This window comes from Haliotis rufescens, unplaced genomic scaffold, assembly GCF_023055435.1.
Source record: "Haliotis rufescens isolate VD_foot unplaced genomic scaffold, xgHalRufe1.0.p SCAF_14, whole genome shotgun sequence".
Lineage (NCBI taxonomy): Eukaryota > Metazoa > Mollusca > Gastropoda > Lepetellida > Haliotidae > Haliotis > Haliotis rufescens.
This window is the reverse complement of record NW_025963824.1, coordinates 34,887,391-34,915,389: the sequence shown is the minus strand read 5'-3', so window position 1 is coordinate 34,915,389 and position 27,999 is coordinate 34,887,391. Positions and strand designations below refer to the sequence as shown.

The following is a 27,999-nucleotide window of genomic DNA, read 5'->3' as shown; positions in this document are numbered from 1 at the left end:
TCTCATATAACCCGGAATCAGTCCAGGTGAGGCTTGGCACGGAGAGGACGGAATAGCGCCCCAGTTCGCCATGAGCCCGAAGTACAGCATGAACGGAGATACGTTCCCTACTTTTGATGGAGGTGACGGGGGCAGCAAAGGATGCCGTGTCTCCATAGTAACTGGATTCATCTTAATCCTGCTGTCCCTGGCGATTTCTGTTGGAGTTGGGATAATTGTATTTTTTGCAGGGTCACGGGACGTTGTGTGTCAGTGTGGCGGGGTGGGGATGACCCCGGCCCCCGTCACCCCCAGTCCAGAGGCGTTAAGAGCCATGTGCATTGACATCATCCAAGATGGCGAAGGGGATGAGATCTGTAAGTATTACAACTCCGTATCCAAGGTAACCGCCTCCGTGGTGTAGTGAGTTGACCAGAGCCCAGAAGGTCCGCGGTTCGCCAGACCAGAAGACGTTGAAACATGATACATGTACTTGTTACTCAAGACTGACCGGGAAGAAAGTTAGTGTACTCTGTCTAAATAGGATGTCATGCTTAACTGTGGCATGGTATCTCAGTTGGCTAGCACTATGAAACCGGCATTTGTCCGGACTAGCACAAGCAGACACACACACACGTGCATGCACGTCGCTATATAAGTGCAATAATCTTGAACGCGACGTTAAACTACATTTCACCTCGACACGAAGTTTATCTGTGGTTTCAACGAAAATTGTACTGATAATTGTTTAGCGGGAATGTCATAACAGTAAATTGGGAACTGACTACGACACATGATAGAAATTCAAACTGACAAACAAAACAGTTTAGCTTGGGGAAGAGTATTCGGTGTCAGTAGGATGTGAGGATTGTGGCAGCAATAGCATACAGAGGGCTTCGCGAATGGGCTATCGCTGTGAGGAGCTGTGGCTGATTGCAGCAATAGCATACAGAGGGCTTCGCGAATGGGCTATCGCTGTGAGGAGCTGTGACTGGTGGCAGCAAAAGCATACAGAGGGCTTCGCGAATGGGCTATCGCTGTGAGGAGCTGTGACTGGTGGCAGCAAAAGCATACAGAGGGCTTCGCGAATGGGCTATCGCTGTGAGGAGCTGTGACTGGTGGCAGCACTAGCATATAGAGGGCTTCGCGAATGGGCTATCGCTGTGAGGAGCTGTGGCTGATGGCAGCAATAGCATACAGAGGGCTTCGCGAATGGGCTATCGCTGTGAGGAGCTGTGACTGGTGGCAGCAAAAGCATACAGAGGGCTTCGCGAATGGGCTATCGCTGTGAGGAGCTGTGACTGGTGGCAGCTAAATGGTTTTCTGCATATCTGTTTGCAATCACAAAAAGATAGACGACTGCACATGGTTAAAATCACGAAGAGAATCTGTTCTTTTCTAGAATAACTACGTTTTCTAAAAAATCAACACTTGAGTATAACGAGAGTCTAGACTTTGACACAGTTCTCAATCCGGCAATGTTTGAGAGATGATGCCATAAATCTAAGGGATCGTGTTCCTCGATGTAATATATATGTCTTCAATGCACATAGAAATAAATATATGGTGACCACCGACATCGAAACAAAAGGCAATAAAAGGGCAATAAATGTTTGATTTGACCGAGTGGAGAATGGGCGCAGCGACATACCCTATCTTTGTCAGTGAGACTCCTTGACACAGAAAACTAGCAAAACCTCTTGTTTGCAAGCTGAGGCAAGTCTTGGGGGGGGGGGGGGGGTGGTCGATAGGTCAAGAAATTGAAAATATTATATTCCTTTTCCATTGTTTTATTTCCTGAAAATAATAAGTAGGTAGGGGAAAAAGTAGGACGGGGGAGGAAACGGTAATTAAGGGCCTTTCTTCTGTCAGCACCGTATCTGTGTTCGTTGACCTGACACGCCTGAACTGAAATACTATTCCCCACACGAGTACGCTATGCGAAGCTGGGGTGGTAGGGTAGCCTAGTGGTTAAAGCGTTCGCTCGTCACGTCGAAGACCCGGGTTCGATTCCCGACTTGGGTACATTATGTGAAGCCCATTTCTGGTGGGCCGTGATATTGCTTGAATATTGCTAAAAGCAGCGTAATATCAAACTCACTCACTCACTAAGTGAAACCTATTTCTGGCGTCCCCCGCAATGGTAACGCTGAAATATTGCCAAAATTCGCGAAAATCAATACTCACTCAAATCAGCTGTGAAAATGCAAGATCAAAACTGCTTGTGTTCGCGTAATTAAAATATCGATTTGTATTAAGGATAAGGACCCAATTTAACAAAGCGATCGTACCGCTAATTATAAGACGATTGCAACGACGCCAATTTCGTCGTACATGTGACGCACCAATTAGCAATAACCAGTCTTCGTTTTCTTTAAGCTCCTTACACGTCCGTTTCACAAATGACAGATCCCGCCGCATATAAAAACATGGCGGCCGTGTTGGAAGACAGGTTATTCCGTGCTTTACGTACATTTAGTACATGCTTTTATTTAAAGACAACAGCAAACGGAAATGATTTGTAACGGAAACTGAAATATTAGTTATGTAAAGACTGCTGCCAGTTTGCGTTGTGTCATGTGATAGTAATGTGCAAGAAACTTGTTCTAATTTGGATTCCTGCTAGACGTGTCCGAGGTCCTATTGGACAGGGTGGAGCCGGGTGGCGAAGCAGCGACGTGAGGGTCTGTCCTGACAACTTGTATTGATTCAAGAATTGCCTTCAATATTGCTTTGTGTCAATGGAGGTATTAACGAAAGACAGGCGTGCTGTTTTACGTAAAGAGTGCACATTTGTGTTCCCATTTATGCGTCCATAAATGCCAAAAATATATTGAAGTCAGTTCTTTTAAAAAGATACGTAAACAATAATAACTTAGCAGACTTCTTTTTTTATCATTAACACAAACAGCTTTAGACAACGACACCAGTCATATCATCCAGCGCAATAATACAATACAAGCTCCATCCATTCTATTATCAGCCAATCAGGAAACAATCGTCCTTAGTGGGCGTGGCTTAATGATTTTTATAAAATAGTTGCTAGGTAGCCATGGAATTACTAGCAATCTTTTTATACTGCTGTAAATTCGCAGGTGCTGCCTGCTCTGAGAGCCCCAGCAACACCACCGCATCAACATCTTTCGTGTCAACGTCCACGCCAACACCCACCACGGCACCAAGCAACTACCGTCTTCCAAACACCGTTCTACCATATCTCTACTCAGTGGAGCTCCAGCCCAACATCTATGGTACAAATGACTCTTTGTTTGACTTCAACGGGTCGGTAGCCATACACACAGTAGCCCAGTCTGCCTCCAACTCCATCGTCCTCCATGCCCACCCGACGCTGATGATAGACACAGCCTCTGTGATGGTACTCAACGTCAACACAACTGCAGGGATCGCCGTGGACGTGGCGTACGAGGAACTGAGGCACTTCGTTACTCTACATCTTGCTGAAGCCATGGAGGTTGGTCATCACTACAGGATCAGCATGACCTTCACGGGCCCTCTGACACAAGATGGAACTGGGCTTTATCTGAGCTTCTACGAAGACAACAATAACAAAATGTGAGCTATAGATTGTGAGACATTAAAATAAAATACCACATCCTTTATTTCTGTTTTAACGAATCTGTCGCTATGATTTCGAAACAGCGAACAACTCCAATTTCTGTAAAGTGTGAGAATATTCTGTTTGAAAGGAAATATGTCGCAGAAACATTAAAATTGTTTTAAACATACTGTTTTCATAAACGTTAACCTCGTTGATCCGTATAAACCAAAATCGTCCGAATTTAACAAATATTCATTATGACGATTCATGTGTGTAGTGTAACGACCCTTTGTATACACGTTCGCAACAGCAATTCGGCCTGTCGTTAAGTGAGTGAGTGAGTTGGGTTTAACGCCTTGATATAACCCTCGGCCATGGGAAAAGTGCTGACAAAGCTAGAAACATAATCAGAGCAAATCTCCGATTCGACCCCGCGGTTTATGACTCGCCTAACAGGCGCACAGCGGGTTGTGTCTTTGTCCTTTGGTATAGAAGGAAAGCTCCACTCACTAAGGTAAGGACATTAAATTAACCACCAGTCATTGTTGTCGACGCTAATATGGGATTCGAACCAACGACCAGCGATTCCTGCACGGCCTTGTGAGTGAGTGAGTTTGATTTTACGCCCCTTCTAGAATATCCCAGCAATATCACGGCGGGGGACACACGAAATGGGCTTCACACATTGTACCCATGTCGGGAATCGAACCCGGACCTTCGGCGAGAGGAGCGAACACTTTGTCTAGAGAAAAGTAGCACTGGTTTAACATCATAGATTGCATTTTATTTCTTTTTATAAGCGTTTAGATAATTGCAGATACTGTTTCCTTGCAGTTACCTAGCAACAACCCAGTTCCAAGCGCCCAACGCAAGGAAGGCGTTCCCGTGTTTCGACGAGCCAGGTCTGAAAGCTGAGTTTGACATTGCCCTGGTTGTGAAGGACGATACAGGGAGGAACTATACTTCCCTCTCCAACAACAAGCTCAAAACTACCGAACTCACAGGGTAGGAAGGCTGTAGGCCATTTACTGCTGTTTTTTCTTTAAAAAAATAATTTGTTTGTTTGAAACATAACGTTCCCTCAGGTTTAACGTGATAAGTCACGTGATACCATTAATATAATCACATGACGATGTGACATGGATTTGGCCTTATGTTGTTAAATGGTACCCTGCCCTCTCCTCTGTACGTCGTCAAGTGAACTGTGACATACACAGACGGAACCCAGCTTGTGGTATGGTATTGTGATTTGGAAATGCTACGTAATATAATTGTCATATTTTATGTCACTGTGGAAAGTCATGAAACCATGTGTGACGTCATATATATTTGACCTACAGTTACCACACCACAGTCACCAGTAGTACTGAACCCTTTAAGATCCGGGGTAGAACAGGTCTTCCGCAACCAATGCTTGCTGTAAGAGGCGACTAACAGGATCTGGTGGTCAGGATCGCTGACTTGGTTGATGCATGGCATCGTATCTCAATTGCGTGGATCAATGCTCATGATATCAATCACTGGATTAATGGTTCAGACTCGATCATTTACAGACCGCCGTCATTTGGCTGGAATATTAACGTGATGGTCGTTAAACAATAAACCAACAAATAAACAGTGATCACTGCCACAAGCTAATTTGTGCATCACGTGATCGGGCGCGCTGATACTGAAACCAGAGGAGGACGTCTTTCAGCGTGATTTACAGATTATCTGTCATAATTATAATGACGCCCTTCTACAATCTGAAAACGAGCAATGTCGGAATATATCTACAGACATCAGAGTGATTGTATCGTCAGCCATCCAGAAGAACTCGATGTCTGGACGTAGAAGAGTGCAGCCACTGAATATTTAAGATTAACACGCAAATGGAAATACTTTTCACCTTCTGTGCCAGAAAGCGAACAATTTCATTTCATACATTTATGTTTATCTAGATTCGACTTCTCATTGAAGCACGTGTGACTATTCTTAAAATCGACCACGGGGAACTCTGGGTAGGAAAGTGTCACTGTAGCGGTGTGACCTATATTCTAACATAGTTACACACCAAATGGTTTCCACTATCGAACACGTGTGGGGTAAAATGTAAGATTGAATATGTAAACAGTGAATATATAGATAAACATATATTATACTTTCTTTTGAACATCTCTTTTTGTGTCTGTTCGTCTAGGGTTCCTGGAATGGTGAAACACATCTACGAGAGAACTGTTACCATGCCAACATACCTTCTGGCATTTATAGTGTGTGATTACGAGTATGTGGAGACTCTGGCCAGTAATGTCACTGTAAGTATGTGGACGACAAAAATACTTGTCACCTTAATACAAGCTCAAAACTTCTTGTCACCTTAATACAAGCTCAACATTTCTTGTCACCTAAATACAAGCTCAGCATTTCTTGTCACCTTAATACAAGCTCAACATTTCTTGTCACCTAAATACAAGCTCAGCATTTCTTGTCACCTAAATACAAGCTCAACATTTCTTGTCACCTTAATACAAGCTCAACATTTCTTGTCACCTTAATACAAGCTCAACATTTCTTGTCACCTAAATACAAGCTCAACATTTCTTGTCACCTCAATACAAGCGTAAACCTACTTGTCACCTTAATGCAAGCTCAAAACTTCTTGTCACCTTAATACAAGCGTAGACCTTCTTGTCACCTCAATACAAGCGTAAACCTACTTGTCACCTTAATGCAAGCTCAAAACTTCTTGTCACCTTAATACAAGCTCAACATTTCTTGTCACCTTAATACAAGCTCAACATTTCTTGTCACCTCAATACAAGCGTAATCCTACTTGTCACCTTAATACAAGCTCAACATTTCTTGTCACCTTAATACAAGCTCAAACATCTTGTCACCTTAATACAAGCTCAACATTTCTTGTCACCTTAATACAAGCTCAACATTTCTTGTCACCTTAATACAAGCTCAACATTTCTTGTCACCTTAATACAAGCTCAACATTTCTTGTCACCTTAATACAAGCTCAACATTTCTTGTCACCTTAATACAAGCTCAACATTTCTTGTCACCTTAATACAAGCTCAACATTTCTTGTCACCTTAATACAAGCGTAAACCTACTTGTCACCTTAATACAAGCTCAAAACTTCTTGTCACCTTAATACAAGCGTAAACCTACTTGTCACCTTAATACAAGCTCAAAACTTCTTGTCACCTTAATACAAGCGTAGACCTTCTTGTCACCTTAATACAAGCTAAACATTTCTGGTCACCTAAATACAAGCTCAGCATTTCTTGTCACCTTAATGCAAGCTCATCATTTCTTGTCACCTTAATACAAGCTCAACATTTCTTGTCACCTAAATACAAGCTCAACATTTCTTGTCACCTTAATACAAGCTCAACATTTCTTGTCACCTTAAAACAAGCTCAACATTTCTTGTCACCTCAATACAAGCTCAGCATTTCTTGTCACCTTAATACAAGCTCAACATTTCTTGTCACCTTAATACAAGCTCAACATTTCTTGTCACCTAAATACAAGCTCAACATTTCTTGTCACCTTAATACAAGCTCAAAACTTCTTGTCACCTTAAAACAAGCTCAACATTTCTTGTCACCTCAATACAAGCTCAACATTTCTTGTCACCTCAATACAAGCGTGAACCTACTTGTCACCTTAATGCAAGCTCAAAACTTCTTGTCACCTTAATACAAGCTCAACATTTCTTGTCACCTTAATACAAGCTCAACATTTCTTGTCACCTCAATACAAGCGTAATCCTACTTGTCACCTTAATACAAGCTCAACATTTCTTGTCACCTTAATACAAGCTCAAAACTTCTTGTCACCTTAATACAAGCTCAACATTTCTTGTCACCTTAATGCAAGCTCAACATTTCTTGTCACCTTAATACAAGCTCAACATTTCTTGTCACCTTAATACAAGCTCAACATTTCTTGTCACCTTAATACAAGCTCAACATTTCTTGTCACCTTAATACAAGCTCAACATTTCTTGTCACCTTAATACAAGCATACCTACTTGTCACCTTAATACAAGCTCAAAACTTCTTGTCACCTTAATACAAGCGTAAACCTACTTGTCACTTTAATACAAGCTCAAAACTTCTTGTCACCTTAATACAAGCGTAAACCTTCTTGTCACCTTAAAACAAGCTCAACATTTCTTGTCACCTCAATACAAGCGTAAACCATTTTGTCACCTTAATAGAAGCTCAACATTTCTTGTCACCTTAATGCAAGCTCAACATTTCTTGTCACCTTAAAACAAGCTCAACATTTCTTGTCACCTTAACACAAGCTCCCTAATGTTGAAACACACCTACTTACTTGATACATCGTTCACTACACAGTACCGGACGTGGGCCATGCCTCAGAGACTTGAGTTCACCGCCACAGCACAGGAGCATGGTGTCCGGATCTTCAACAGATATGCAGAGTACTTTACCCCTCCCTACGTGTATGACAAACTAGGTATGTGACGTCATTCCACCACACAAATCGTTCATTGTGCAATACAGGAACTGCATAATGTGTTGGTGGCCGGGCAAGGCTCATCGTACCCCGACAGCGTGGCTCTGTACTCATAATATTAATCACTGGTTTGTCTGGTTCGGCCTTGACGTCGTCCTATGACTCGAACATTGTTGAGTGAAGCGTTAAACAGAAAATACGTTGACATCACGTTCAGTGACTTGGTGTTGTCATACCAAGACTGCGGAGCTTGTTGCTCATAATATCAATCACTCGTCGATGAGTTTACTAGCCGCCGCCACAACGCTGTTTTATATTTCTGAGTGCGGCGTAATTCAACAGATCAAAGGACAAGTGAGAGCCCATCACCCGAATTGTAAATGCATGCACACCACAACCTCCGGTCACCATAATCACCACACCCGCCAAGATCCGGGGTAGAATAGGTCTTCAGCTACCCATGCTTGTCAAAAGAGGCGAGATCTGTGAAGATCCGGGGTAGAATAGGTCTTCAGCTACCCATGCTTGTCAAAAGAGGCGAGATCTGTGAAGATTCGGGGAAGAATAGGTCTTCAGCTACCCATGCTTGTCAAAAGAGGCGAGATCTGTGAAGATCCGGGGTAGAATAGGTCTTCAGCTACACATGCTTGTCGTAAGAGGCGACATTGCTTGCCCAAGAAGCGACTAACGTGATCGAGTGGTCAGGCTCGCTGACTGTTGATACATGTCATCGTATCCCAATTGCGTGGATAGATGCTCTTATTGTCAATCCCTGGATAGTCTGGTCCAGACTTGATTATTTTCAGACCGCCGTCATATTGCTGGTATATTGCTGAGTGCGGCGTTAACCAACAAACAAAACCATAATAACATACACCGCTTTTTATTGCGAAAAGTATGACTCCCGGACATCAACGACACAATCGTCAACATCTCCTTCGACAGCTACATCTACCACGACTGCTGCATTTCAGACAACATCGCGATCCCAGACTTTAACGCTGGCGCCATGGAGAACTGGGGTCTTATCACCTACAGGGAGACCCTGCTGTATGAACCCGGCGTCTCCTCGGCCTCCGATGAAGACTGGATAGGCGTCGTTGTCTCTCACGAAGTGGCTCACATGGTAAGTAGGGCTAAAGCAATGCTTTGTTTCCTGTCAACGTCATTATGCCGCAATGTCACGCTGCCACCCAAGTCCCCAAACCTGACCACGCGATCCATGAGTAGGTGCTAGTGAGTAGGGAGGGGGTTTGTAAAGGTCATAATGTGGCACATCTTCGCGAGGCAAGGGCGTTAACTGGCTGTAAAAGTTCGGTTTCCACCCTTGCCGAACTAGACAGGAATGTCTGGGCTCGACCGTAGCTATACAAATTATGTCCCTTCTATGTCAATCAGATTCCACCTCTCTGATATCACTTGCTGTGCTTCAAACAAAATGGCGGCGCCCAGTCAAGTCATCTGATCGATGATGAAGATATGTATTGTAATATAACGGGGGTTACCTCGCGAGATGAATCAAATCACCTGAGCACTTTGATTAAAGGTATGAAAAGATTTGGAAACTATCTGTCGACGCCAGGTTGACGGAACACATCTTTTCGCAAATCGTGCAGTCAGTCGACCTAAATCTGCAAGTTGAAATCCATGTTGTTTACGAACCGGATGTCGATTTTGATTTGACTTTGCATAGACTCGTTATTCCAGCCAAAATGTAAGTCCATAATTGAAGCCTAGTTCGGCAAGGGTGGAACCTGGACTTTCTCATGGCCAAATTATACTCCCACAGGGAAGGGAGACCGCACGTTAGCTATCTCACATCTATTGTTTTCAAGGGGCGGTCGGGTAGCCTTGTGGTTAAAGCATTCGCTCGTCACGCCGAGACCCGGGTTCGATTCCCGACATGGGTACAATGTGTGAAGCCCATTTCTGGTGTCCCCCGCCGTGATATTGCTAAAAGCGGCGTAAAACCACACTCACTATTTTTGTCAATGTTTGCGTGGCCGTCCGCCACAAGATAGCGTCAGATGTACATCGACATGAAAACCTAATGATGATAGTTCCCGAGGGGACATATCCATGGTGACGTCGTTCCACAACTAGGACTGACAGCCTGGGCCAGGGACACACAATACAATTCACCCCCGACTTACCCCTGAGCACATAATGTGTTTAGTACAACATTACCCCTACACTTTCTCTCATCTGGCTGGTTTAACAGTACTTGTATTTTGCAGTGGTTTGGCAACCTTGTGTCTCCTAAATGGTGGAACTGGCTGTGGCTGAATGAAGGATTTGCCTCGTTCTGGGATTATCACATCGTTGGAGAGTTGAACCCGACGTGGAGAACGGTAGGTCCATGATCATCAGAACCAATGTGTAACAACTCGTAACAAGAAATAAATAACCACGCGATATATCTGATGTCTACATGTATATTCCCTAGGTGGGTGGATCTCTTTGTCTGATGTCTACATGTATATTCCCTTTGTAGTTGGATCTCTTTGTCTGATGTCTACATGTTTATTCCCTATGTGGATGGATCTCTTTGTCTGATGTCTACATGTATATTCCCTATGTAGTTGGATATCTTTGTCTGATGTCTACATGTATATTCCCTATATAGCTGGATCTATTTGTCTGATGTCTACATGTATATTCCCTTTGTAGCTGGATATATTTGTCTGATGTCTACATGCATATTCCCTCTGCAGCTGGATATATTTGTCTGATGTCTTCATGCATATTCCCTTTGTAGCAGGGCCTTTTTCTCTGATGTCTAGATGTTTGTTCTCTATATAGCGGGATGTCCTTGATATATATATGTACATTCCCTGATGTCTACATGTATATATTCCCTATATAGCGGGATGTCCTTGATATATATATGTATATTCCCTATGAAGCTGGGTATCTTTGTCTGGCGTCTACATGTATATTCCCTATGTAGCTGGGTATCGTTGTCTGATGTCTACATGTATATATTCCCTATATAGCGGGATGTACTTGATATTTATATGTACCTGATGTCTACATGTATATGCCGTATGTAGCTGGGTATCTTTGCCTGATGTCTACATGTATATGCCGTATGTAGCTGGGTATCTTTGCCTGATGTCTACATGTATATGCCGTATGTAGCTGGGTATCTTTGCCTGATGTCTACATGTATATATTCCCTATATAGCGGGATGTACTTGATATTTATATGTACCTGATGTCTACATGTATATGCCGTATGTAGCTGGGTATCTTTGCCTGATGTCTACATGTATATGCCGTATGTAGCTTGGTATCTTTGCCTGATGTCTACATGTATATGCCGTTTGTAGCTGGGTATCTTTGCCTGATGTTTACATGTATATGCCGTTTGTAGCTGGGTATCTTTGCCTGATGTTTACATGTATATGCCGTTTGTAGCTGGGTATCTTTGCCTGATGTCTACATGTATATGCCGTATGTAGCTTGGTATCTTTGCCTGATGTCTACATGTATATGCCGTATGTAGCTGGGTATCTTTGTCTGGTGTCTACATGTATAAGCCGTGTGTAGCTGGGTATCTTTGCCTGATGTCTACATGTATATGCCGTTTGTAGCTGGGTATCTTTGCCTGATGTTTACATGTATATGCCGTTTGTAGCTGGGTATCTTTGCCTGATGTTTACATGTATATGCCGTATGTAGCTGGGTATCTTTGCCTGATGTCTACATGTATATGCTGTATGTAGCTGGGTATCTTTGCCTGATGTCTACATGTATATGCCGTATGTAGCTGGGTATCTTTGCCTGATGTCTACATGTATATATTCCCTATATAGCGGGATGTACTTGATATTTATATGTACCTGATGTCTACATGTATATGCCGTATGTAGCTGGGTATCTTTGCCTGATGTCTACATGTATATTCCCTATATAGCTGGGTATCTTTGCCTGATGTCTACATGTATATTCCCTATATAGCTGGGTATCGTTGCCTGATGTCTACATGTATATGCCGTATGTAGCTGGATCTCTTTGTCGCCGGGGACATGCACGGAGTCATGGGGGCAGACGCTTTGAGGTCATCCCACCCACTCACTACTGACGTCATGTCGCCTGGTGAGATCAGCGCTTCTTTTGACTCAGTCACTTATTCTAAGGTAAGAAAACTATTGACTAGACTTATTTGTATTTCTTGAATACGCATAAAGTAATATTTGCCTTGAAAACGAGAGAAGTGACGTATATTATATTTAATGTTCAGGTCTCATAACGAATCTACATGAATCTTGTTCGTAAGTAATTAAGTTAGTTTTACGAAAGCTGTAGCCATAATCTACACAGCACGGTCGGGAACACCAGAAATATTCTCCGCACAGTGTACCAATATGGGGACTCGAACCCTGGTCTCTGACTTGACGACCAACACCTTTAACAACTGGGCCCATACAACAATGAAGTAAATACTCGGGGTCTGACTTCTTAAACAGGTGGTGGGTTAGCCAAGCAGTTAAAGCGTTCAGTCGTCAAATTAAAGGACCGGGTTCGATTGCCAACATGGATGCAAAACGTATTATTCAAGTAATTTACAAAATGGGTTTGATATATATATATATTTTACGTACGCTTCAGTATACATCAGAGTGGCGTATGTCAGTGTAATGTAGACCGTCTCGTTACCGTCAGGGGTGTTGTGTGGTAGTGCTGGAGCTGAAACATATATGTCTGAAGACATATACAATAGTTAAAGCGTTCACTCGTCAAATTAAAGGACCGGGTTCGATTGCCAACATGGATGCAAAACGTATTATTCAAGTAATTTACAAAATGGGTTTGATATATATATATATTTTACGTACGCTTTAGTATACATCAGAGTGGCGTATGTCAGTGTAATGTAGACCGTCTCGTTACCGTCAGGGGTGTTGTGTGGTAGTGCTGGAGCTGAAACATATATGTCTGAAGACATATACAATAGTTAAAGCGTTCACTCGTCAAATTAAAGGACCGGGTTCGATTGCCAACATTGATACAAAACGTATTATTCCAGTGAGACAATTGTTTCAGGGTTCTGCAATTGTCCGGTTGATGTATCTAGCGATGGGACAGGAACTGTTCATCAAAGGATTAAATGTGAGTTCCAATTATTTCAAAGTGACGTCATCATGTCGCTGGATGAGGTCAAGACTACTTTTACATACATATATGCACCTTAAATAATAACATTAGTAACAATAATAAAATTGTCATGCGTTACTGGCAATTAAATCTGAATATCTCCTTGGCTAGTCGCCGTCTTGTCCAACCCCCTTACAGGTCTGTCGGCTTGTATGATGATCATGACGTCATAGTGTTTGATATGACGCCATCTGCTTGTCACATCCTAATTAAAGTTCACATTTGCAGTGACTGTTGGCAGTCACTCGGTAAATCGAATATTGTCACACATTTCTCACCTTAAATATTATAAATCTCTGTGAATACCTAATGTTAAGTTCGTTACATTATTCAATAGCAGGTGAAAGCGAATTATGAGCTGAATCCGCTCGGAAATCCCGCGCATCCCGCTTCTGACACATTTAACTCATCGTATGTTTTTCATTTGACATCCTTTCCCAAAAACAAATGAGTCAATGCTGTTTAATACAATTAATCTACATGGCAAGTGTCAGCGTTAATATACATGTAGTCTACCTTCTGTACATAGAGACGTGTTTGCATTATTAACATTGATTCAGTTAACATAGTGCTGGACCCGTGAAGATCTGGGGTAGAAGAGGTCTTCAGCAACCCATGCTCGCCGTAAAAGGCGACTATATGCTTGTCGTAAGAGGCGACTAACGGGATCAGGTGGTCAGGCTCGCTGACTTGGTTGATGCATGTCATCGTATCTCAATTGCGTGGATCGATGCTCACGATGTCAATCACTGGATTGTCTGGTCCAGACTCGATTATTTACAGATCGCCGTCATATAGCTGGAATATTGCTGAGTGCGGCGTTAAACAACAAACAAACAAACCGTAGAACTGATACACTGAGATGATATTTTTTGTACGAACCATACGCCGTTTTGATTGTGGGTGATATTTTCATGTTTGATACCTAAAATCTAAACTCCACCCCCAGCGATACCTAGCGACGCATGCGTACGGTAACACGGAGCACCAGGACCTTTGGGACGCATTGACAGAGGTAAAAAAGTGGTAAATTAGTATTTTGTCCAGTAAATAACTGCACTCGATTGCTCTATAACTGAAATAAGCGAAATTATTATTATTTACAAACTGCCGTCATATAGTTGGAATATTGCTGAGTGCGGCGTTAAACAACAAACAGTAGTAGTAGTAGTAGTAGTTATAAATATAATGAGACCTTCCAAAGACCATACCAGTTTTGTGTTTCAGGAAGCGAGCGCTAATTCCGTTGTGTTGAACATGACGGAAATCATGGACCCCTGGGCCACTCAGATGAACTACCCTGTCGTCAACGTTACCGTGGAAACAGGGAAGATAACTCTCACTCAACAGCGGTTTCTTGTTTCTGGAGCAGAAAACGCCTCTCAGGACACAGGAACCTACGGGTAACTATTCTATTATGTGACATTATACTCGTTCATGGCCATTGCTTTTGATAAGTTTCCCTTATTTAATGACCGCCTGTGTCGTGTAGTGGATACAGCGTCAGCCCGGAGAGCGGAAGATCGGTGGTTCGATTCTCGACCGAGTCATACAAGATTTAAAAGAAGGTGCTTGTTGCTACCCTGCCTGGCACTGGACATTGAGGGAATAAAACACGACTGATCGACACAGCATACAGTGTCTACTCCTCAGCCAAACGCCATGGATCGATTCCTCGAGTTGTTTATCCACTGTGTTCATCTCAACATCAGCGAAGGTCTAGTGGTTAAAGCGTTCGCTCCTCAAACCGAAAACCCGGGTTCGATTCCCCGATTTGTGTAACCCTTCTTTTGATACTAGCGGAGGAGTCGCCTCGTAGCTAAAGGTTCCATTTTCTACATCAGTACAATATGTGAAGCCCATTTCTGATGTCGTGTTTTTGCTGTAATTTTGCTATAAGCGACTTAAAACAATCTTCACTCTGTAACTCGCTCTTCCTTACAGGTACAAATGGACGATCCCCATCACGTACACCTCCAGCGTGGACCCCCAGTTTGACACAGTCTACACCCACCACAACCTGCATTACATGAAGTACCACGAAGACTCACGTAAGAGGAGCGCCATTTAGGGACCGATCATTTCCATTCGTCACCACTCGCCCCTTACCGTCATCACTCACCCCTTTCCGTCATCACTCGCCCCTTTCCGTAACCTGCAAGAAGACTCGTCCCCCTATCGATGAATGTTATGTGCGAAAATACGACAAACCAATCAGAATGCGCGTATGATTTCAAGTTCTTCGTCAAAGAATCCTTCAGAAATAATTGCATCTGAAAATGTACCCAAGACACAGTAAAATGTGTTCGATCATACTGTGTAATTTCGATGTCCAGGTGTGCTTTAAATTGCATCTGAAATATATGAAATATATGGGAAAATATTACGCAACGAGTTGACAATTGTTTTAGCTACGCTAAGACGGCAACCGGTCGCAAAAATGGCCATGAGACGGGTACGAGTCGTTATTCGGCTTGTCCCGGAATAACATGAATATGTCATGTTTATTGAGTCGCCATGATTATTTAGTGTTTTTTTTGGATGTAATTAACGAAATCAGCTCTAATCGTATGAACTATCCACGAGCTTACCATTGTTTGAAACAAATATTTGAAACTATATAATATTATATGCAAAAGTAAATTATTGTATGTGTGGTGTTGTGACAACTATGAAGGAGAAAAATATATTTAATTATAATGTAATACATTAAGACGTGTGTTAAGTGTTACCAAAAACATTTTTGTGTCTTTTTCTCCGATACGATTAGTCGTCGTTGACCTGAATGAGACCTTGCCAGCTGACGGCTGGGTCATTGTCAACATTAAAGAATGTGGCTACTTCCGGGTCAACTATGACGTCAACACGTGGAACAACATCATCAACTTCCTCTCTAACGGCAGCCACGAGGTCGGTGTAAATGAAACGTGAACGCTGACTTTCAAATTGTGTTTGTTTGTTGTCTGTTTGTTGTTTAACCTAGGACTCAGCAATATTCCATCTTTATGACGTATGACTGTAAATAATCGAGTCTGGACCAGACAATCCAGTGATTGATATAACAAACAAAGATCCACTCTTTCGGGGTATGATGACACACAATCAATCACGTCACTGAGTCTGACCCCCTGATCAGCCTCGTATCGATCTATGCATGTCATCGGTCCCAATTACGTGGATTGATGCTCATTGTGTCAATCACTGGAATGTCTGGTCCAGATTCGATTATTTACAGATCGCCGTCATTAAGCTAGAATATTGCTGAGTGCTGGCGTTAAACAACAAACAGACAACAAACAAACACCAATTAAGTCACGAGGTTGTAAAAAGTCAATGGGAGAAACACGAACACACAATCAGCTAAGTCACTTAGTCACGGGGTACAAAGTCACACAATCAACTAAGTCACCTAGTCACGGGGGGTACAAGGTCACACAATCAGCTAAGTCACCTAGTCACGGGGGGTACAAGAACACCCAATCAGCTAAGTCACTTAGTCACGGGGTACAAGGACACACAATCAGCTAAGTCACTTAGTCACGGGGTACAAGGGCACACAATCAGCTAAGTCACCTAGTCACGGGGTACAAGGACACACAATCAGCTAAGTCACTTAGTCACGGGGGGTAAAGAACACCCAATCAGCTAAGTCACTTAGTCACGGGGTACAAGGTCACACAATCAGCTAAGTCACTTAGTCACGGGGTACAAGGTCACACAATCAGCTAAGTCACTTAGTCACGGGGTACAAGGTCACACAATCAGCTAAGTCACTTAGTCACGGGGTACAAGGTCACACATTCAGCTCAGTCACTTAGTCACGGGGTACAAGGTCACACAATCAGCTAAGTCACTTAGTCACGGGGTACAAGGTCACACAATCAACTAAGTCACTTAGTCACGGGGTACAAGGTCACACAATCAGCTAAGTCACTTAGTCACGGGATACAAGGTCACACAATCAGCTAAGCCACTTAGTCACGGGGTACAAGGTCACACAATCAACTAAGTCACTTAGTCACGGGGTACAAGGTCACACAATCAGCTAAGCCACTTAGTCACGGGGTACAAGGTCACACAATCAACTAAGTCACTTAGTCACGGGGTACAAGGTCACACAATCAGCTCAGTCACTTAGTCACGGGGTACAAGGTCACACAATCAACTAAGTCACTTAGTCACGGGGTACAAGGTCACACAATCAGCTAAGCCACTTAGTCACGGGGTACAAGGTCACACAATCAACTAAGTCACTTAGTCACGGGGTACAAGGTCACACAATCAGCTCAGTCACTTAGTCACGGGGTACAAGGTCACACAATCAGCTAAGTCACTTAGTCACGGGGTACAAGATCACTCAATCAGCAAAGTCACTTAGTCACGGGGTACAAGTTCACACAGTCAACTTAGTCACTTAGTCACGGGGTACAAGGTCACACAATGTAGCTTGATCCCTTGATGTATTCGCGGTGAGCCACAGGGTGGTAATAAGTCAATGGGAGAGACAGAAACCCTTTCAAATAACTACAGATTACCATTACACCAACATATTCTCTTTGCAGCTTATTCACCCCATCAACAGAGCTCAGATCATCAACGATGCCTGGAATCTTGCAAAGTAAGTAGTTGGATTGTAACTCATCGAGTGTTTTTTGATCCACTAACCGGGGTAACAATAATGCAGCTTCGAGCATGCACTGCGGATAGAGTATGAGCTTTACACTTTTTATTATTATCACCATCATCATCATCATCATCATCATCATCATCATTATTTTGTTTATTATGTACAGATTGAAATAGATCATCATCATCATCATCATCATCATCATCATCATTATTTTGTTTATTATGTTTATTATGTACAGATTGAAATAGATCATCATCATCATCATCATCATCATCATCATCATTATTTTGTTTATTATGTTTATTATGTACAGATTGAAATAGAAAATGCAGCAAAGAGGGTTTGGGTGATCCTGGCACAGTAAGGCTGGTTAGGCTCATCATCAGCTCAGGGCCCATGCCCCCTCTTCACGCAGCCCAGACAGCGAATGGGACTTCTCCCAGAAAGCGCTGCCTAGTCAAACCCACCCAGAACTTTTCGGAGAATGTGAAGACTCCCCAACACTGCAACCATCTGCATTACCCAGATTGTGAGAAGGGCTGTATTCCTGACAATAAACCCGGGTACTCTCCCAATGTCAGTCAACAGATTGGGAGGTACCAAACCTAAGGCACCGAGAACAACGGGCAGTCGGACAACTTGGTACTTGGGATGCAAGCGTGAGGTTTGTTCTTCCATGACGACCTCTTCATATTCTGGGTCGTACCATGGATGGACCTCTGTGTCAAAACCACAAACACGGCGAAGGCGGTAATGAAATGATCGAGCCACTCCATCATGTCGCTTAAGATGTGTGTTTGTGCCAAAGCTGGACATCCACTAACAATGTGTTGGACATTAAATTCATTGCATAACGTACATGTCACGTTTACATTTTGTGGCAAAATCATACATTGACGGTTTCGAGTGGGAAGTGACATGAGAAGGACTCTGCAGGGTTGCTGATCTTCTCAATACATTGCACATAAACTCGATGCAGTGGTCATTCAGATAGCCTCTCCTTAAAAAAACTGAGTCTGGGCCGATTTGATATTGCACTTCGTTTGGTTGACACTCATTAGTACTCAGCAGTACTTGATATAAAAAAGTATTCAGCACAACTGCACATTTTGTGCAGTTTTCTGCATTCTCAGTTGGAGATGTTTGTATTGGTGTCACATTCTGATTGTTCTTGAAGTATGCCAACATTATGACGACGACAAATGGCCGCACTGATGTAATTGGCGGAAAGCGACGTCATCGGAATGTCAGCGTGACGTAATCACAACGTCCGTCTGATTAAGCAAACAAACTATTACAATTCATCACAAGTAAGTACAGTAGGACACACAACTAAAAATAGTGACATTTGCGTTTCAGAGCTGGGCTGTTGGACCAGGCCATTGCTCTCAAAACTGTCAACTATCTGAGCAAAGACCTGGATTACGTCCCTTGGAAAGCTTTCATCCGGGAACTTGATTACGTGGAATCTATGTTGGAGCGCACCTCCTTATATGGCATATTTCAGGTTAACATTTTACGTGTTTTATTCATCGGTCGTGAAGATCCTGGGTAGACAAGGTCTTCAGCAACCCATGCTTGCCGTAAATGGCGACTTTGCTTGTCGTAAGAGGCCACTAACGGGATCGGGTGGTCAGGCTCACTTCCTTGCTTGATGGATGTCATCGTATCCCAATTGCGTGGATCGATGCTCATGATGTTAATCATTGGATTGTCTGGTCCAGACTCGATTATTTACAGACCGCCGTCATATAGCTTGAATATTGCTGAGTGTGGCGTTCAACAACAAACAAACAAATAATTGAACGTAAAAAGTATTGTGTGTTTGATGCTTTGCTCGGAATGCAGCATTATACTAGTTACTTGACGGCGGCTTGTAAAAATTCACATTTGCAGCAGACAATCCAGTGACTGATACACTGAACAACGTCACACGCCATCGGGATACGATGACACGCAGTAAACGAAGGCTCCATGCCTGAAAACCCGATCCATAAAATCGCCTCTTTAGACAAACATTGTCATATGGTGACCAGTTTTAACCCGGATTCGCTACGGGGGTATAGCCTGAAAAGGGAAATAGATAATATTCAGCCGCATTCTTTATTCAACCAATACCAATTCTAAATATCAAATGACCTTGACCTTTAATGAAAGTATTTATTTACAGGTCTTCATGCGGAACACGGTGAGCACTCCATTCGCTCAAATAGGAACCAACATCTCGGAAACCATGGCACCAATAGAAAAGTAAGTTTATTTTGAAAAGAAACAGCATGATCCATGATTGATCTTTAAAAAAAAAACATGGTTTGCCTCTGGTTTAATAAAAATGGCGGATAACTCTTCTAAAAAAAGAAGAAGGTAAAAATGTATTGAAAAAAAATCATTTTGCTTGATTTGAATAAAATTGATGTTGCTCCTTATCACGATTGCTCTTGCCTGTTAGAAGAGGTATTGAACAAATTAGAATGCCTTTGATGTTACCTTGGCATGTATGCGTTCAAATGTGTCGTTTGTTCTACCCATTGAAGGAAAGGAAAGAATCACAATGTCACAGATATTTTATTATTCGAATGTTCTGACTAAAAAAGGGGGCACGGGTGGCCCAGTCGTCTAAGGTGCCGCGATTCGTTGTGCAGAGTTGCGTCCCTTGGGCACGCCAGAAACCTATGATTGTGGGTTCGAATCCCGGTTCGCCCCGATTATGTTTCTAAGTTTGTCAGCACCATGCCCGTGCTCTTGGGTTTCACCGAAGTGATAAACGTCTGAGACCTGCACCACTTCGGGCTTTCCTCCCACATTAAGCTGACACGCCGCGATATAACTGGAATACTGTTAAAAGCGGCGTTAAACCCAGCTCACTCACTCACTCTGACTAAAAACTGTGGTGAAACAGATGAAAGAGAACAGAGTGAGTAGGCCGGGAGGTGAGGGTTGTGGTGTGAAGGGGACATCACTACAAACAAGAGTGTGCTTTCTGTACGCTATGATTTGGTGCGATATATTTAATGCAGATTATATACATTTCGTCAGATGTTTCGAACACAATAGGCCGTAGATGACAAAAGACACAGGTACACCAACTAGTACATGTGTGTTTTTTATGTATTAACTTGTATTGTCTAGATTCACCGTTTCCCAAATGGCGTCCCAGGCTTGTGGACACGACCTGCCTGAGTGTGTCCAGGTTGCCAGGCAACTGTTCAATCAGTGGATGGCGAACCCTGACATCAACCCGTGAGTACTTCCGGTCTTCCTCGGTTGTGCTTTAGACATTCGTGACCACTCGTGTATTTCCGGGACAAGCCGAAAGACCATTTTATTGAAATGGTTCCCTCTTCACACACGAGGGGACAGCGAAACGAATAGTCCACGTTTTGTACCCGCCCGCCCTTTCTTTGCAGGTTTGCATGGCTTTATTCTAAATATACCACGACTGTGACAGCAGTCCCAGACGAAGTCTGCCGTAAAATTATCAAATTCCTGTGGTACAATTACCAACATTCTGCGGTAAAATTACCAATGCAACCATCTGCTGTAAAATTACCAAACATCTGCGATATATATATATAACCATTTACTACTTCAAAATGAATACAAACTCATTTTTGTTTGTTTACAAGTTTAATTATCTTGCATTTAGACATTTCAAGTTTTGATCAATTTTATGTCGAAATAATACCGCAAAAATGTTAAAAGTGAGAATTATTTATTTTCGTTTTATTGTAGGATTAATATTGTGTATGTTTGAATCGGATGTTACATGTTTGGACGCCATTCGAGTGACAATTCGATAGAAAAGCCTTAAAAAAATTAAACATAGTGTATTGGTTGATAAAAAATATAAATTCCGGGATTTTTCTGCAATAGCGGAATCGCAGAATTCAGGGACTGATTTAGGATGGTTATTAAACTAATTGTGATTGTCAATTTAGTATTTTATTTTAGATACAAATTATATTTATAAAACAAAGGAGGTTTTTGTTACCAAGGTCATCATAAATATACATACATGCTGACTGTAGGCTGGCCGTCTGTCCACCAACACAAGTGAGCAGGTGGAAACATGAAGAAGTTATCCATAACAATACTCCAACTTCTAAATTCCTATAAAGACTACATGTTCCTCGAACACATGACACTGTTTTCATGGATAGCAAGTCCCTTTATCGATAAAAAGTGTCACGTGTTCATTTTCTTGCACCTTCTAACTGCCTATATATCAGACGAATTCTGCGGATAAGATTACGAAACTTCTGCAGGTTTCTGCATAATTTATGTAGTCATAATACCTCAAGAACGTTATAATATGAGAATTATTTATTTCAAATTTCTTTTTATTGTAGGGATCGTATTTTGTATGTTTGAATCGCATGTTAAATGTTCGGGCATCATTCGATTGGAAAAAAGTTTGAAAACAATGAAAATTAGTGTACTGAATAGTTAAGAAGGTAACATTCCGCGATTTTTCTGCAATTCTGCCGTGAGCTTCATTTTCTGCAAATGTTTCACCGATCGCGGAATCACAGAATTCGTCCTGGACTTATTCATGTTCTTCTAATTATTCCTATAAAACTACTTGTTTCTCCGACGTATGTTTAGCATCCACCCAGACCTGCAGAGCACCGTGTACTGCACGGCAGTGAGGAGTGGCGGGCACGAGGACTGGGAGTTCACCTACGCGCAGCTCCAAGTAGCCGACTCCAGCTCTGAACAGTCTCGACTGAGAGAAGCCCTGGCATGCAGTCGGGAGCCAGGACAGTTACAGAGGTAGGCAGGGTCAGATTTGGTCGTGATTCGGAGGAGCCCTATATCGGGACCCGAGACAGTTACAGACGTAGGTAGAATCAGAAGTATTCTTGGTTTGGAGAGGCCATCGGCCAGGAGGCGAGACAATTACAGAGGTGGGCAGAATCAGATTTAGTTTTGGTTTGTAGGAGCTCTCAGGTGGCAGCCGAGAGAGTTACAAAGGTCGGCAGAATCAGATCCATATTTTTCTTCAGAGGAGTCATAGCATGGCTCTGAAGTTCGTTTGATTTCAGATCCAGTATGGATTTTGTCTTAGGGACATGTTGACATGGAACACTAACACAGTTAATTGAAACACGATTCACATAATTAATGCCTGACCTTCCGTCTATCTGCTTAAACCTAGTCTAATGGGACCATGATATCTACCATTTATGTTCGTCATCCAGATTACTGGAGATGTCGCTGAACCCTGACGAGATTCGACCCCAGGACACGAGAACCACCATTACTGCCGTGGCTAACAGCCGGTGGGGTCGGGATCTAGCCTGGAACTTCCTCAAGAACAGATTCAGTGACTTGGGCGCAGCGTATGTAGCAGTCCACGTTGTATATTTACAAAGGGGTTTGTCAGGAAGGATTGAAATGACCGAGAGAAGACATAGCATCTTGCCTGATACATTGGTCCGTGGTCTAGTTGATAGAGCGTCTGTCGGGAGACCGCCTCCGTGGTCTAGTTGATAGAGCGTCTGTCGGGAGACCGCCTCCGTGGTCTAGTTGATAGAGCGTCTGTCGGGAGACTGCCTACGTGGTCTAGTTGATAGAGTGTCTGTCGGGAGACCGCCTACGTGGTCTAGTGGATAGAGTGTCTGTCGGGAGACCGCCTCCGTGGTCTAGTTGATAGAGTGTCTGTCGGGAGACCGCCTACGTGGTCTAGTTGATAGAGTGTCTGTCTGGAGACCGCCTCCATGGTCTAGTGGATAGAGTGTCTGTCGGGAGACCTCCTCCATGGTCTAGTTGATAGAGCGTCTGTCGGGAGACCTCCTCCGTGGTCTAGTTGATAGAGTGTCTGTCGGGAGACCGCCTCCGTGGTCTAGTTGATAGAGTGTCTGTCGGGAGACCGCCTACGTGGTCTAGTTGATAGAGTGTCTGTCTGGAGACCGCCTCCATGGTCTAGTGGATAGAGTGTCTGTCGGGTGACTGCCTACGTGGTCTAGTTGAAAGAGTGTCTGTCGGGAGACCGCCTCAGTGGTCTAGTTGATAGAGTGTCTGTCGGGAGACCGCCTCCGTGGTCTAGCTGATAGAGTGACTGTCTGGAGACTGCCTACGTGGTCTAGTTGATAGAGTGTCTGTCTGGAGACTGCCTACGTGGTCTAGTTGATAGAGTGTCTGTCGGGAGACTGCCTCCGTGGTCTTGTTGATAGAGTGTCTGTCGGGAGACCTCCTCCGTGGTCTAGTGGATAGAGTGTCTGTCGGGAGACCTCCTCCGTGGTCTAGTTGATAGAGTGTCTGTCGGGAGACTGCCTACGTGGTCTAGTAGATAGAGTGTCTGTCGGGAGACCGCCTCCGTGGTCTAGTGGATAGAGCGTCTGTCGGGAGACCTCCTCCGTGGTCTAGTGGATAGAGCGTCTGTCGGGAGACTGTATCCGTGGTCTGGTGGATTGGACTTCTTCCGGGGAGTGGCATCTTCCCGAGGCAAGAGCGTTAACTGACTTTAAAAGTCCAGTTTCCACCCTTGCCGAACTAGGCTGGAATTCCTGGGCTCGATCGGAGCGCCATCAGTGGCTATTACGAGTAATGTTCCGTCTTTGCCTCTCCTATGAACCAATCAGATTCCACATCTCGTATCACTTGCATTTGTTTCAAACGAAACGGCGGCGCCCAGTCAAGACGATCTGATTGATAATCAAGATCTTTATTGTGATAAAACGAGTCTTAAATCGCGAAATGCATCAAATCACGTGAGCACCCAGATTAAAAACATGAAAAGATTTAGAAAATATCTGTTGACAACGAGTTAGCGGTGCACATGCTTTGCAAATCTTGCAATCGACCGAAATCTGCTTGACAGTTTACGAACCGGATTTCGATTTCGGTGCGCGATTTTGATTGGACTATGCATAGACTCGTTAATCCAGCCACAATGTAACGCCATAATACCAGCCTAGTTCGACAAGGGTGGAAGCTTGACTTTTATAGTCAGTTAACTCCCTTGCCTCGGGAAGATGGGAGATTGGAAGGTCGGTGGCTCACGCCCCGGGCAAGTCAAACATTAAGACGTTGAAAGACGCTATCTGTTGTTACCCTGCCTGGCGCTCGGCATTATGAAGGCGCAAACGAGGTACGATGACATTTAATCAACCAGGCTACAAAATAGCACAACAACCAGGCACGGAAAACCTAGTGATTGGCGCAAACATTTAACAGTTTACCGTGGCATCAAAGTAAGATGTGAAAAAACACAAAATATTGAATTTACAGCAACAGCTCAAAAGTGATCAAAATACTATTTTGTATTGCAGCAAAATAATTTGATTATTACTTTAACATGTAAAAGTATTTTAAATCATGTGAGTGTTGCCATATTCAAGATATTTATTCATTCATTCCTATTAACATGTTAAAGACAACCTTTGTTAACGTGTATTGATCATTAGATTCAAGTTTTAAACTATTGGTCTTAATATTATATTTTGTGCGAGGGAATTGTAAAGATGATTTAAATTGGATTATATATACATATACTAATCATGCTTCACTCATCAATTATAAGCGTTTCAACGTCTTTAATCCCCTGTAAGACATTCTTCCTTTCATGACTGAGAGGTGTCCCATATAAGCCAGGATGTTTGTACCTTCTGTCTCCTAGCCAAGCCCAATCATGAAGACAAAGTAGAGACAACATATGGATAACAACTTCCATATTTACTGTTAAGGTGACGTTTCTGTTCAGATCCTTATACCGTTGTCAAGCACGCAATTGTTCTCCACAAATTGTCTCTACTTTTTCATCCGTCAACTTCCAGGTAATGCTTATCAAACCACCCAGTCATGATTTAGCTGACACGCCGTGGTATACCTGGGATACTTCCAAAAGCGGTGTTAATCCCAACTAAACAAAGCAGAGAATATCTTTCCATTTCTTCTTAATTGCTCCTCTATTTCCTTGATGAGAACATTTTTTTCTGTGCCAGCCTGGCCAATGATTATGTTGTTATGTCCATCTGTATTTCAAAATCAATGGATACACTTGTTCGTCAGTCAAACTATCATTTTGGACCCACGTGGGATTGTTGTTTTGATACTGACTTAGTCTAAGTAGGTAAGCCAATCAGGTGACTCGTTCGATTCTGCCCGTGTCTAAAATCTACTTTCGATCGCCTTTCGTGACATTTTCCAGCTCGCGAAATAATTTTTTCAAATCGTAAGGGACAGTAATCGAATTCAGAAGACTTGTACATGCAGAAATTAGTTGCATCTATTTCTCATCTTATACATAGGGGGTATATATATGTTTTACTGACCAATAACGAGTTCCTGTGATACAAAGCCGGAAATGAAGTATTGTCGATGTGTTCTGGATGACTATCGTATTTTCAGGGTGACTTCGTTTTCTGGAATGTCTCGCCTCGTGGGTGATGTGACAAGTAAATTCAACACTGAGCAGGACTACAAACAGGTACAGCAATTTTTAAAGACACGAGGGCAGTTTGAATATCTGAGAGGTCCAGTCGTAGGCGCCGCAACTCGCTCTACAGAGTTGCGTATCCTTTTGTTTGTTTGTTGTTTAACGCCGCACGCAGCAATATTCCAGCTATATGACGGCTGTCAGTAAATAATCACGTAAGGACCAAACAATCCAGTGATTGATATCATGAGCATCCATTAACACAATTGGGATACGATGACATGCATCAACCAAGCCAGCGAACCTGATCACCCGATCCCGATAGTCGCCTTTGGTTGCGGGAGACCTATTCTTCACAGGTCTGTTGTGATGGCTTGTTCGAAACGCAGATGCGCCCTGATTATGTTTCTAAGTTTGTGGGCACCTCACGGGTGCTCATCTGTAAACGTGAGTGGTAAACATCTGAGACCTTCATAACTTCCGGCTTTCCTCCCACATCAACCTGACAGCCCCGACATAACTGAAATACTGCGACCTTGCAGTATAGTCCCTCACTTTCTGCTTTCGACCAGCACGTGTCTCAGGTCATGTGATTCTCTCACAGTCTGAAGGCGACAAGAGTCGCCATGTCATCCCGCAGTGCCAGATTACTGCGATAGTTCGAACCCCACATTTATCAGCATCATCACTTGTCAGCACTGTATCCGTGCTCCTGGGTTTTACTAAAGTGTTACACTTCTGAGACCTGCATCACTTAGAGATGTAAATGAAAAACTGTTCAACTCACGCACTCACTCATTCACTCACTCACTCACTCATTCACAGATTGAAGACTTCATGAACAGTGGAGATGACCTGTCCCAGGCAGGGGACGCCTTCAGTCAAGCCATGGATAGAACACGTGCTAACATACGGTGGCTCGGAGACAACTATAACATCTTTGAAGACTGGCTCACAGAACAGAACGCCAACTCCCGTCTTTAATGGCTGTTCACGTAACGTACCGTCAGAGACAAAAACATGCGCCCATTTTCTTACAAGGCTTTCCTAGAGTAGAATGGACCTACCCAACTTAAACCAACCAGTGTTTCATGTTTGGTCTCCGATGAGGATGAAGATGTATATAATGCAAATTTATTGTATACTTATTGATACTATGTATAGTTTGTGACTATATAATCGACATTTCCCTTCAGGAAAATTACGTGTTCTTACACTCGAGGTAAACAGTACTTCATGCCGGATCTACTTTCCATCTGACTCATTGACGCCATTGTCTTCGGACTAAAAACAGAAAATACTAATAATTAATACACCATTTATATTTATTTATTTGTCAAATATTTGGGTAATGTCGTGACCAGACAAGTGAACACTTTAAAACTGCACGAAACGTGAAAGTATCTGTTTTATCTGTCACAAAGTAATCATCTTAGCTGAAAAGGAAAAGCCAGATATATTTAAAGTCCTTGTCCGTGTAGGTTGTACAGGGACATATCAATATCGGGTTCATATCCGACATATGGCCATGGTTTTTCAGATATGTCAATTACCTTAAACATGATTAAACATGATTAGCCAATGTTGAATTGAAAACTTATTACATGGGAATATATTTAAAGAGGATACAGATCAAATGAGACTTGAAATAAAAAGTTATCTTTGTCATTTATTTGAATTATTATTTATTTACTTTTGGAGGATTCCAAGCGACTGCAGGTCGTATTTGGCTGTTTTACAATTTCCAAATGTACACTCTTCCCCAAAAAATGTTTTTTAGATGTGTTTGCGCGCAATGCATAACAAGCATGA

General features: G+C 42.8%; 1 protein-coding gene across 1 annotated transcript; it reads left to right on the top strand.

Moving 5' to 3' along the window:
* The first annotated feature begins 5 nt into the window (after positions 1-5).
* Positions 6-27,859, top strand: LOC124113566 (aminopeptidase N-like). Its single transcript, XM_048395346.1, has 21 exons — positions 6-356; positions 3,075-3,552; positions 4,373-4,543; positions 5,718-5,832; positions 7,897-8,017; positions 8,992-9,143; positions 10,255-10,368; positions 12,025-12,159; positions 13,067-13,132; positions 14,127-14,192; positions 14,405-14,580; positions 15,122-15,228; positions 15,948-16,087; positions 17,740-17,795; positions 19,167-19,314; positions 19,978-20,057; positions 20,937-21,047; positions 22,413-22,580; positions 23,009-23,149; positions 26,160-26,238; positions 27,013-27,859. Exons 1-21 carry the CDS (start codon positions 71-73, stop codon positions 27,169-27,171), a joined length of 3,069 nt encoding a protein of 1,022 aa, XP_048251303.1. The 5' UTR covers positions 6-70; the 3' UTR covers positions 27,172-27,859.
* The last annotated feature ends 140 nt before the right edge of the window (positions 27,860-27,999 follow it).

Excerpts from the sequence above, each read along its gene's own strand:
- LOC124113566 (XM_048395346.1), top strand. The coding sequence starts at position 71 with ATGAGCCCGAAGTACAGCATGAACGGAGATACGTTCCCTACTTTTGAT. Across the intron at positions 19,315-19,977 it reads CCTTATATGGCATATTTCAG|GTCTTCATGCGGAACACGGT; the intron begins GTTAACATTTTA and ends ATTTATTTACAG. Across the intron at positions 21,048-22,412 it reads GCGAACCCTGACATCAACCC|CATCCACCCAGACCTGCAGA; the intron begins GTGAGTACTTCC and ends ACGTATGTTTAG.